The sequence below is a fragment of the Solanum tuberosum genome, unplaced genomic scaffold, assembly GCF_000226075.1.
Source record: "Solanum tuberosum cultivar DM 1-3 516 R44 unplaced genomic scaffold, SolTub_3.0 scf00160, whole genome shotgun sequence".
Classification (NCBI taxonomy): Eukaryota; Viridiplantae; Streptophyta; class Magnoliopsida; order Solanales; family Solanaceae; genus Solanum; species Solanum tuberosum.
The window spans coordinates 616,129-628,844 of record NW_006239085.1 but is presented as its reverse complement, the minus strand read 5'-3'; the positions used below and the strand labels follow the sequence as shown (position 1 = coordinate 628,844).

At 32.6% G+C, this 12,716-nt stretch overlaps 1 protein-coding gene across 1 annotated transcript; it reads left to right on the top strand.

Moving 5' to 3' along the window:
• Positions 1–5,031: 5,031 nt before the first annotated feature.
• On the top strand, positions 5,032–7,423 carry LOC102581324 (transcription factor BEE 1-like). The gene is made up of 6 exons (XM_006353756.2): positions 5,032–5,441; positions 6,115–6,234; positions 6,318–6,383; positions 6,601–6,669; positions 6,778–6,855; positions 7,062–7,423. Exons 1-6 carry the CDS (start codon positions 5,091–5,093, stop codon positions 7,194–7,196), a joined length of 819 nt encoding a protein of 272 aa, XP_006353818.2. The 5' UTR covers positions 5,032–5,090; the 3' UTR covers positions 7,197–7,423.
• Positions 7,424–12,716: the final 5,293 nt, after the last annotated feature.

The following is a 12,716-nucleotide window of genomic DNA, read 5'->3' as shown; positions in this document are numbered from 1 at the left end:
TATAAAATTGAATTTTAAGGTTTAAACTTTAAATTCAATATAAACTTTAAACTTTAAACTTTAAAGTTTTAAACTTTAAATTTTAAAGTAAGGTTTAAACTTTAAATTCAATATAAACTTTAAAGTTTAAAGTTTAAAGTTTAAATTTAATATCAATTGAAACTTTAAAGTAACTTTAAAGTTTAAAGTTTTAAATTGAAGTTTTTTAATAATATAATTTTATTAATTAATAATATAATATTATATAATAATTAAAGTTAATAAAAAATAAAAAAAAATTATCGGTACACAATGATCCGGTAAGAACCGGTTCCGGTCCGGTCCAAACCGGTTCCGGTCCGGTCCAAACCGGTTCCTATCCGGTAACTAAGGGACCGGACGAAACATTTGGAAATTTCTGGTAAGACAGGTTCCGGTAAGACCCGGTTCCGGTAACTAAATTCGGTAACGAGGACCGGTTCCGGTAAAACCGGTCCTGTTGATCCGATCATGTCCAATTGCCAGCCTTACTCCAGCGGGAGATCTCTCGCCACAGCAGCCCCGCCTCAGCGGGAGGTCTGCCTCCCTGGCGGGCCAGGTGGTGTGAAATTTGAACGTTTCGATCTTCGTGTGTTGCATCAGAGTTTCTTCTAGTCTTGGGTTAAAGTACCTTTTTCATATGTTAATTAACTGAAAAGTCACGATTGTTGTGGTTTCCGTGTTTGATCGATTCCGTAGCAGGGAGTGTCCCAGAATTAGAGCATGTGATGTTTGTAGACTAGTCGTTCGGGGACGAACGAGGGGTAAATTGGTATCTATTGTAACGACCTGAACCGTCATTAATTAGGAAAGGCAAAAATCTGTGAAAATTCTGGGCCACTGTCCTGCCATAGCGTGCTTGTTGCCGCTCGGGCGGCGGCGCCAGGGCGGGATAAGTGAGCGCCATAGGGGGATACGCGAGACAGAACGTAAATTACGAGAAATCCTATTTTCTCCATCTTCCTAAAATACCTAAATAAGTCGTAAAATACCCTAGAAACCTCAGAAAGGCTGCTCTAAACTTGGGAATGAAGGAGAAGGAGATTTCTAGCGTGGAGATGGCGAAATCTTACGAATTCTTGGCTAAATTCACCGTCACGAACCCGGAAAAACTTGAATTGAAGTCAAAAACTCCATACAACTGCTTGGCGCCCAGGTAGGCTAGGTTTTTACAATTAAGTAGTTTTAAATTTGTGCTTACTACGTGATATATGTAAATCAAGGGTAGGATTGTGTGTAGACCTTCGTGCACCGAGTGAATTACATGAATAATCCTTAGAATTCAAAGTATGTGGGTTTATCCCCTGTGAGGAGGAATTGATGAGTTGTTAGAAAAACCTAGAATTGCTCTCATGGATGAAATTAGATCAAGAATGAGAACATGAAATCAAGAGTGGCACTAGATTTATGAATGTATGCTACATCCGATAGTTGAAGTGATGAAATTGAGGAATTATGTTGATTGGTGCTTAAAACCTAATGAGAAATCCTAACGATGAACTAGGGCTGAGTATGGTCAATTATTACATATGCGATAGAGATTGATGAGTGATTCGTAGGTGATGGTTGTGATTCTATGATTGTGTGATTATGTTTGTTCTTGCTTCATTATGATACTTGAATATGTATGAATGTTGCAATGTTGATCACACTTGTTGTAGATGAAATAGATGAATTATCATTGCCATGAAATCATGACTTAAATATATGATCTTGATGATGTATTGGTGTTTGTGATTGTGGTGCGTAAATGAGATCGAATTGCCACGTTCCGGCATAATATGAGATTAGATTGCCACGTTCTGGCATAAACATGGAATCAACTGCCACGTTCCGACACACTAACTTGGGATCGGTTGCCACGTTCCGGCATGCTAACTATTTGAGTTTGGGTTCCATGAGAGGACCAATAATGTGATATAAATGTGAGTTATTCGTTGTTCGTGTACTTGTTGACAATATTGTACATGCTTGATGTACGTTTGTGAGTAAAGTATTGTATTGGTTTGTTTATGTTGTACTTAGTGGACCCGTGTATGATGATTTATAGTGGGTTGTCGTGGATTGTAATGGCGAGAGTAGAGATAGTTTATGTGAAGGAAATTGATGGATGGATTTCACCTTAGGGGAAGGAGATTGGGTTAGTGTTAAGAAAGCTTGAATCATTGTATTATTTGACTATGGTTGGTGATGTGATGAGGAAGTAAGGTAGGACATATACAGTTAGTTGATTTGGTAGTGTTTGTACTTGGGAAATTTCTTACGTGTTTAGAATGGTTAAGCTATGATCAAGAATCCGATAAGTGGGTTGCTTAAAAAGGGGTTAGTAGATAGAATGCTAGTGTGATTGGAGGTATTTCAATGAAAGGGGGGTGAAGGTGGAGAAACGAGTGGTTTATTCCCTGATCTTACTAGTTGGTTTCTTATGTTATGTGGTGGGCGTCGGGTTGACCGATGATGCCTACCAGTACGTGTGTTTTGTATTGATACTACTCTTGCTATGTCTTTTGACATAGTCTGGATGCAGGATTGGTGACGTTTCATTAGGTGAAGACAAAGAAAATCTCCAGCAGCTTCTATTTTTCCTTCCGCATGGTGGAAATTGTGTCTTTTATTTACCTTATCCAGTTGTACTTTTAGTAGCTCTTGTACCTGTTTAGACTAGATCCATTGGGAGTTGTTTAAATTACCTTGCAAGTTTAACTAATAGTGTGCCTAAAGGCGTTATTTATAAAATCATAGTGTTATATTTATTCTTGTTTTCTTAAAATTTCCGCATATTTTTACTATTGGGATATGAGGGTTCTCCTACTTCGGTGTTAGAGTAGGGTGCCCGCACGGCCCGGTGGGTTGGGTCATGACAATAATAAATATTCAACAAAGTAGTAATTGACATACATCAAAAATTGAAATATAAAATACATAGTTTTGCAATCTCGTTTTGCAATTATCGCAGGACCATCACGTTTTGGAGAAAAGAAGTGCTACATGGTATATTAACTTCATGTATTATAATGCACAACATGATAATTGAGGATGAGCGTGATCTTAATGCACCAATTTCAAGATGCGTCAGAAGGTCCAACTCCGACTGTAGAAATGGCAATAGATGAAAATTATCAATTTCAACAATTTCTAGCTCGATATAAAAAAATAAAGGACAAAGAAGCTCATTTTGAACTACGTAATGCATTAATAGAGCATTTATGGGAGCACTGTAGTGATCTTGAAAGTTGAATATTTATGTAGAATTTAAAATAATTTTTTCAATTATGTAATGTTTATTTAATTGTATTTCATTAATGATTTCACTTTTATTTGTATTATCCATTATTATTTATAATGTATAATATTTGCTAGCAATTTATATTATTTAAAAAATTATGGTACAAAATAATTTTATATTAAATGATTATAAAAAGAAATAATATGAATTATATATGGTGAAATGTTTTAGAAAGAATCTGTTTTATGAAATAAGAAATAATAATATAATAATGAAAAGAGAGAAAAATATTCCTTTTTAGTGTAAAATTTGATGCAGTGAGTTGAAATTGATTACACAAAAAGTAGTGATGACACCAAATTTGGTGTAAAATTTGGAGATGCCCTTAGAGTCCAAGTTTGACCACCTATAAAAGGATCTTCATTGTTGAATACATCCTAAAACTCACAGCAAAATAAATTAGAAGAGTAGAGAATTAATTAGTAGAACAATCCTCTTAGATATATTTGGGATCTCTCCCCTTTCTTTGTAATTAATATAAAGACAATTATTTTCTAGTGGACATAGAATCATTTTGGACCGAACCACGTTAAATATTATTATTCTTCCTTGTTCTTTATTTTCACGTTTCCGCTAACAACTATCTTTTTGTTTTACTCTCTTAATTTTATATCTTCTTACTTTTTAATTTTTTATTTTTTTATCTCTCAGCATTTTGTTTTGGGACTTCATACTTTTTATATACTTTAATTAAATTAAATGAGATTTAATTGTTAACTTCTAAACCTATTGACTTTTTATTTTATTTTATTTTCCTTCAAAGACATTTATATATTATTCGTTCATACTAAAGTAATTTTAAGGCTTAATTAATTGTATTTGAACTAGATTTGAAAAAAAAACAAGTTGAAGTGATAATTCTGGGCATAAACTCATCTTTAATTTATTATATTCCTCTTTTGATCTCCTTAAATACAACTTAAACACTATATACCTCGGCAATTTCTTATGAACTTCAAAGTATTTTTTTTCTTTTTCTTTTTCTTATTCTTAATTAAAAGATATACTTCCTCGGTTCAAAAAAGAATAACCTATTCCTTTTTAGTCTGTTTTAAAAAGAGTGATCATTTTCCTTTTTTGTAGTATTTTAGTTTTAGTTTTCCACGTAACATGTTTAAGATCACAAAATTATAGACCATTTGATACATTTGACACTAGGATCAGAAAAATGAATATACTTTTTCTTTATTATCTTAAAATTTATGCCAAATTAAAATAAATATATTTTTTAAAATGGAGGAAGTATAATAATATTGCTCATTTAAAGCCATCTTCTAATGCAGGGTCCCATGAAATTGTATACATCTCCTGAATATGGTCCATATGGGGACAGAATCCCAAACCTCCAAGTGGCTGGATCCCTCAAAGTGCTTCACTATTTCATTCTTTAATACTCCCTCCGTTTAAGAATATTTATCCACTATACTTTTTGAAATGTCCAACAATACTTATCTATTTTATGAAATTAATGGATAATTTTACACTTAGTTCCTAGTTTACCTTTTTCATTAATTATAGTCATTTCCTTATTATATTTTTCAAGACATTGTATTTATTATATTTAAAGGATGATAAAGTAAAATTACACTTCTATTTATAGTTTTTTAAAAGGTGTGCCAAATCAATAGTGGACAACTGAAAAGAGGAAGTAATAAAAACAAAGTTGGACAAACTCACATTTTGCCCATGCTCTCTATAAATATATTTGGCAGACACAACTTCTCTTATCATCAAATACAATTAACATTCAACATATTTTATTTTTTATAATATACAAGAAGTTGTCATGGCTTTTCATTATTTCAATCCAGATATGCAAATCATTATTCCACAATTCTCTCTATTAAACACTGACACAAATTTGAATTTTCATAACCAATTTCCAGAACAAAATTACTTGAATACCACTTCCCTGGAAATGTCTAATTTCAATTTTCATAAACATTCTGATGAACATATTTTCAACCAAATCCCTGAATTTCCGATAGGTTTAATAGAAAATTTCCAACAAGATATGTTCAATCTTTCAGTACCAGCTAGAAATGATATAAATGAAAGCAAGAAAAGGAAAACAATTGAAACCCCAGAAAGTAGCTCTGCTTACTCATCCCCTGCAGTTTCTTCAAGAAGAAAAACAGTAAGTTAATCTTGAATTCTTTCTACTCTGTATGTAGTTAGGGATCGGTTCGTTGCTGGTTAGGAGGTGAATTATTTATGCACATTAGAATCGGCATGAAACTTGTACCATGTTTGGTAGCATTTTAGTTGCTATCTACAAAAGTTCAGCACATCAAATACGTTGTTTGGTTACAACAATCCTACATACTTGATCCGTTTCATTTTATTTGACCTTATATAAAAAATAAATGTTTTATTTCACTTATACATTTGAGCAAATCAAGATAGCTTTATTACTTCTTTTTTTCTCATACAATTCTTAGTATTACATAACTACATAAAGTAATAGTAGTCAAATTTAGAGTTTCAATACATTGTTAATAAGTTTAGTTTGTAAAATACACTTCTAATAAAAGATTTCTTAAGAGATGTGTCAGGTCAATAGGAGTCAAGTAATATGAAACACATGAAGTATAAGTTATGAAAAAATTTATGTACTATTTTATATAGAGTAGAAGATGGAATAATTAATACATTAACTAGCAACCAAACAAACAAACAAAAGGGGTTCAAGAATTTTTATGTACTATTATAGTATCTTATTTATAGAGTATAATTTAGTTAAATTCTCTTTGGACCATGTAACTTTGCCACATTTAATATATACATATTTTTGACATTACAATTTACAGAGCAAAGGAAGAGGAAAGAGAGTAAAAAGTGATGATAATGAAGAAGAGAAACTAAGGCAAGTGGTGCATGTAAGAGCTAAGAGAGGCCAAGCAACTGATAGTCACAGTTTAGCAGAAAGGGTAATTTCGTCTCCCTCTTTAGTATATTCTGTTTTTCCACATATGCACAAAAAATGACTAATGTATTTCTTTTTCTAATTCAGGTTAGAAGAGGAAAAATTAATGAAAGACTTGGGTGTTTACAAGACATTGTTCCAGGATGCTACAAGGTAATCTTTCTTTTTACAATACAATGTCAAATTGATGTTTAGGATGTGGTGTCGTGGATGAGGCTGCTCCTACCTTAACCAGATGTCTCGGGTTTGAGCCTATCTTTGGTAGGGAGAGCTTCCCTCCTAATGGAGCACTACACAGTGTGAATCCAGATATAGTCGGGCTCCAATGCCAGTACCTAACGCTAACATTCCAATTTTAATCAAATTGCAGTCTATGGGCATGGCAGTAATGCTGGATGAAATAATTAACTATGTGCAATCTTTGCAAAATCAAGTTGAGGTGAGTTGAAATGATCCAACACAACTTCTTTTCTGATTGACCAAAACACACACACAAAAAAAGGAGGAAAAAATATAATATATGACTTGTTGTATTTGTTGGATTTAGTTCCTCTCAATGAAGCTATCTGCAGCTAGCACATATTATGACTTCAACTCAGAGACAGACATTTTGGAGACAATGCAGGTACTCCAAATTTATCTTTTATATAGTTTTAATTTCGATTTTGTTATTACTCGCGATTATTTTTTCACACAAGAATTTTTAGATCATGTTAGTAATACTTATAGTAGAGATTAACCTGTAATTATCTTATAAGTGATTTGATTGTATCGATCGGTATTTATCTACGGAATGAAACTTAAACTAATTAGCTTAATTGTATATTGCAGAGAGCAAAGGCATATGAAACACACATGATGCAGAAGCTAAAGAAAGAAGGATGTGAAGGGGTGGGTTCTAATCAAGTTGCCCCTCTAATTGACCACACTTTTGGCTGTTATCCCAAGTTGTCTTACAACACCTAAAGAATCATTCAGCAATTTTTCCTTTTCTGATCAATATATTCCTCTTAGTGTTATACATTTGTAATTTTTATACACATGAAAAATCGAGAAATTGGACACATATACATGTATCAAGTCTCACAATACAACCAAATAGACACATCTTCTCGGTAAAAGTGTGTATGGGTGATGTTGGATGAATTTACACTTTTTTTTGCCTAATTTTACCCAAGCATTGTTTTGAGTAATTTCTGTATTGATACTCATTGTTCTCATTCAATTACATGATTTTAACTCTAACTATTAACTATATCCGTCTTCTCTACTCTCCAAAAAATCAAACCCATTTCTTGTTACAATTCTCACAAACACACTTTCCAAGAAGTAAACTTGGCTTCTTGTTACAAACTTCACTAACTACTCTCTTCAATCTAGGAATGATTACAACTCAATAATAATACCTATTACAAACTCAATAAAGACTAATAACACTAGTCTTTAATTGATCAAACTTCAATATTCAATAGTTCAGATTCAAAACACACTCGTGAACCAAGTTTCAGCGTTGCCGTGATGAAGTCTTGCAGTTTTGCTCCAATTGTTATTGTTCTCAAGATGATGAGTTTCGTGAATATGCAATAGATGTAGCTTTCAATGGTCTTCATGTCATATATATATACTGGAGATTTGTCATGTCCTACTATATCATATACTAGGATTCTTACTTCGAATAGGACTTGTTCCTCCTTTAAGGAAATTTCTGATTTCTTTCTTTAAAACGAGTTTCATCCTATATGAAAACTTTGACTCCTCTTAGGATTTTAATTGTATTATTTATTTCTTCCCTTCTTTGCTAATTTATTTCAGCTATTTCTTTTTTGCTCCTTTATTTCTGCAATTTATTAGTTTCCTTCTTGAGAGAAGTATTAAAAACATCCATGAACTTGGCGCGGATTATTGGTTTCATCCCTAAACTATTAATAGGCTTAAAAACACCCCTATACTTGACGAATTAAGCTTAAATACACCCCTCCCGTGTCACATGGTATAGCAAGTGATTACACTCTCTTTAAGAGAGTGAAAAGATTTTTAAAAAAATGCCACATCAGATTTTTATTTTATTTTTTAAAAAAAATTCCTTCAATTTTTAATTATCAACCGCTACAATACCCTTCTTCTTCCTATTTAACTTCTCCTCCATTAAAACTGACCTCAAAACAAGATTCAAAAAAATTTCCACTCTTATTTAATTGCTTAATTTTATATGCTATAATATTCTTTCTCTTCCTGTTGTGTTCATGATCCTCCATTTAACTGTTTTTTAGTTACTATACTCAGTTACTTTATTTATTATTTTTCAGTACTGCTTTAGTTATGTACACTGTAAATTTAACCTTTATTTTCTCTTAATTATTAATACAGAAATACACTTCGGGATCGTTTGATTTGAATACAAGTTACGCTGGAATTAGTTATGTTGGATAAGTTATACTTGGATAAGTTATGTTGGGATTAGTTTTTATTTCTTGTTTGGTTTGTCATATGCAAACTAATATTCATTGCATAATTTCTAAGAATAAGTTGTTTGTTTATAATAATACCCTCCACCTTATTTAATTATTATTTTTTACATTTTCTTTGCAAGCTTTAATTAGTTATTCATTCTTAAAAATAAATTTTTCATCTTATTTAGCTTAAATATTTTGTGTGTGCATTTCCATGATTGTGCTGTGTGTTTTTAAAATTAAACTTTCATCTTATCTAACTTAAAAATAAAACTTCCATCTTATTTAGCTTAAAAATAAAATTTCCATCATATTTAGCTTTAAAATAAAACTTTCATCTTATTTTGTTTAAAAATAAAACATTCATCTTATTTAGCTTAAAAATAAAACTTCCATTTTAAGTTTATTAAAGTAAAAGAAATTTTATCATTAAAGTTATCTACATTTTAATTGATATATAAAATATACTAATTTTTAAGTGAGTAGTAAACTATTTAATTAAAAATATGTAATTTAGTGGTGAAGTGAACGTTTTAAGAGAAATCAAAATATAAATAAACATAAGAATAAGACAAATAAATTCAACTTATAACATATTCATAAATAAAAATTGCATTTATAAAATGTATTTTTTAATAGAAAAATATATTATCATAAGAACAATATATAATTAAGATTATGAATGTTATTATAACTGTTCTTAGAAATTATGTTAATATACATGAATGTAAAGTGGTGTAGAAAAGAGAGTTTAAGAGGGTATGTATGTTATTTTACCTACTTTATCCTAGGATAAGTTACCCTGGAATTACTATTCCACCCCTTGGGAGGGATAACTTATCCCAGGACTAATTGTTAATCCTGGGATAAATTATCCCAGCCTTTGCAACCAAACAACAGATTAAAGGCCACTTAAAAGTTATCCCATGAATAATTCCTTTTATCCATTACACCAAACGACCCCTAAGTACTGTCTTTGTCTTCAAACTTCTGCGACTTTGAAATTGAAATTGTTGTAATGTGGTGAGTGTTATCTCCTGCATTAAGGTTAGCAAAACAGAAACAAAAAATAGATGAAACAGACAGAAATAATAATCTAAGTCCACAGAACCCACTGTGTTTCCTTAAGAAATTTAATCCCCTCAAGTACCCGAGGTTACAGATTAATTCCTTCCAAGATAAAACGGATTAACTATTAGAGAAGTAGCGGTACCTCAAACATCACTAATTTCAACGAACGCAAGAACAACAACAAAAGCACACACAGACTCAGTTGATCGAAAATTTTGTTTATGTAAGAAAATGTATACAGAGAGGAAAAATTTTCAGTGTTGAAAACCAGAAAAAGAGTCTCTATTTATAGCCACTTACAGCAAGGAACGCTTCTGTTCGACAATGGTGCGAACGCTTCTGTTCAGACATGTCGTTCCAGAAAATTGTGTCTTTTGGGAAAAATAACATCTTTTCGGAAGGAACAGGTCCCTTCAGAACGACACTACCGTTACACGCGAATTTTAAATTAATTTCGTTACGCAAAATTAATTCTGTTAATTAACTAACATCCTGAATTAATTTATAAGAGAAAGGAAATCAATTAATGAGATTGATTAAATAAATTTTGTCCAAAAATATTATCAATCAATCACATTATTTGCCAAATCCAAATCCAAATCCGAAGCCAAAGGAGCGACGACGGCGACGGCGACGACGCGAGGGGGCACCTTCTCCTTAACCCTTTAAGAACTAAATGAAGTTTTTCCTAATATAAGGACATCAATTTTTATTTCTTCTACCAATATGAGAGAAATGACTTTTCATTTGCAATTTGCAATGACTTTTCATTTTCCCTCAAAAATTGGTGCCCCCACATTTTCCATTTTCTCTTCTTATTTCTCATTCACACCTTGCTAAAACCCAACAATCTCCCACATGAATAGGGAATGACTATTGTTAAAACATATGCATGAAAAACTTGTGTGTCTCGTAAGTAAGGGTTAATCCCATCTGGATAAGTAGGTTTCTCTTTAAACTTTCTGTAGTGAACATATATCAGATATACTTGGTCAATCGGTAGATTTGATATCTTTGAACCATTGAGCTTTGGCGTATACCTAGACAACATAAAGTCACACAATCAACCCTTGAACTGTTTTTTTATTCTCATTGTTTTGTTCGTTTCATCCATGAACACGTCTTGGTTAATAAGTGCTTAGAGAATTGGCCTTACCGGATTCTCCTTGAAGTGGCTTACACTTCACACTTACATAGGTGGTTTCTAACTGTGTTATCCCGTAGATACACTATTTGATATACCCTGTATCAAACTTAGTAATCATTCCGAAGTCTTTATGCCTTTATCCTGGTTACTGAACATTGTCTCATCATGAGAATGGACCATAAAATAAATTTTGACAATGTTGAACTGTCATCTATGACTTTGTTTTGATCTCCTTGAACCTAGATCTTGGGATCTCCAGTCTTCTAGGTAGAGTTACCGCCACGATGACTTGTTCTCGGCCATAGTCCTATTCCCGTCGATGATCTCTCAACTCCTTCTCTAATTAGGCCTTTTGTAAGTGGATCCGACATATTATCCTTCGACTTTACATAGTCAATTGTGATAATTCCACTAGAAAGTAGTTGTCTAACAGAGCTATGTCTTCGTCGTATGTGATGAGACTTCCTGTTATACATAACACTTCCAGCCCTTTCTATTGCAGCTTGACTGTCACAGTGTATGCATATAGGGGCCATTGGTTTGGGCCAAATTGGAATATCTTCTAAGAAATTCCGGAGCCATTCAGCTTCTTCACTTGCCTTATCTAAGGTGATTAATTTAGACTCCATTGTAGAGCGAGATATGCATGTTTGTTTGGATGATTTCCAAGATATTGCTCATCTACCAATGGTGAAAACATATCCACTCGTGGATTTGGTTTCAGTTGACCCAGTAATCCAATTTGCATCACTATATCCTTCAAGAACTGCTGGATATTTATTGTAATGCAAAGCATAGTTTTGAGTGTCTTCTAAGTACCCCAAAACTCTCTTCATTGCCAACCAATGATTTTGATTGGGATTACTTGTGTATCGACTCAGTTTACTTATAGCGCAGGCAATGTCTGGTCATGTACAATTCATGACATACATCAAACTTCCCAATACTCTGGCGTAATCCAATTGAGACTGACTTTCACCTTTATTCTTAGCAAGATTAAGGTTTACATCAATTGGGGTCTTTGCCTTTTTGAAATTCAAATACTTGAACTTTTCAAGTACTTTTTGAATATAATGAGATTGAGACAATGCTAAACCGTTATGAGTTTTGTGAATCTTAATTCCCAATATCAAATCGGCAACTCCCAGATCTTTCATATCAAACTTACTAGCAAGCATAAGCTTAGTATCTTTTATATTGGCAATGTCCTTGCTCATTATCAGCATGTCATCTACATATAAGCATACAATGACCTCCTGATTTGGAGTGTCTTTATTGTAGACACATTTATCACATTCATTGATCTTAAATCCATTTGACAATATGCTTTTATCAAACTTTGCATGCCATTGTTTTGGTGCTTGTTTTAGTCCATAAAGTGACTTAACAAGTTTGCATACTTTCTTTTCTTTACCGGGAACTACGAAGCCTTCAGGCTGTTCCATGTAAATTTCTTCCTCCAGCTCTCCATTTAAGAAGACGATTTTTACATCAATTTTATGGATTTCAAGTCCGTATACTGCAACTAGGGCAATTAGCATCTGAATTGATGAAATCATATTCACTGGCGAGTATATGTCAAAATAATCAAGACCTTCTTTCTGTCTAAAGCCTTTGACAACAAGTCTTGCTTTATATTTGTCAATAGTTCCATCATCTTTCATCTTCTTTTTAAAGATCCACTTTGAACCCAAGGGTTTGTTCCCCGGAGGAAGATCAACCAACTCCCAGGTATGATTGCTTAAGATTGATTCAATCTCACTATTGACAGCCTCCTTCCAAGAGGTTGAGTCGCTAGACAACATAGCTTCCTTGAAT

Coding starts and splice junctions, on each gene's coding strand:
- LOC102581324 (XM_006353756.2), top strand. CDS start 5,091: ATGGCTTTTCATTATTTCAATCCAGATATGCAAATCATTATTCCACAA. Junction 6,235..6,317: donor GTCACAGTTTAGCAGAAAGG/GTAATTTCGTCT, acceptor TTTCTAATTCAG/GTTAGAAGAGGAAAAATTAA. Junction 6,856..7,061: donor ACATTTTGGAGACAATGCAG/GTACTCCAAATT, acceptor TGTATATTGCAG/AGAGCAAAGGCATATGAAAC.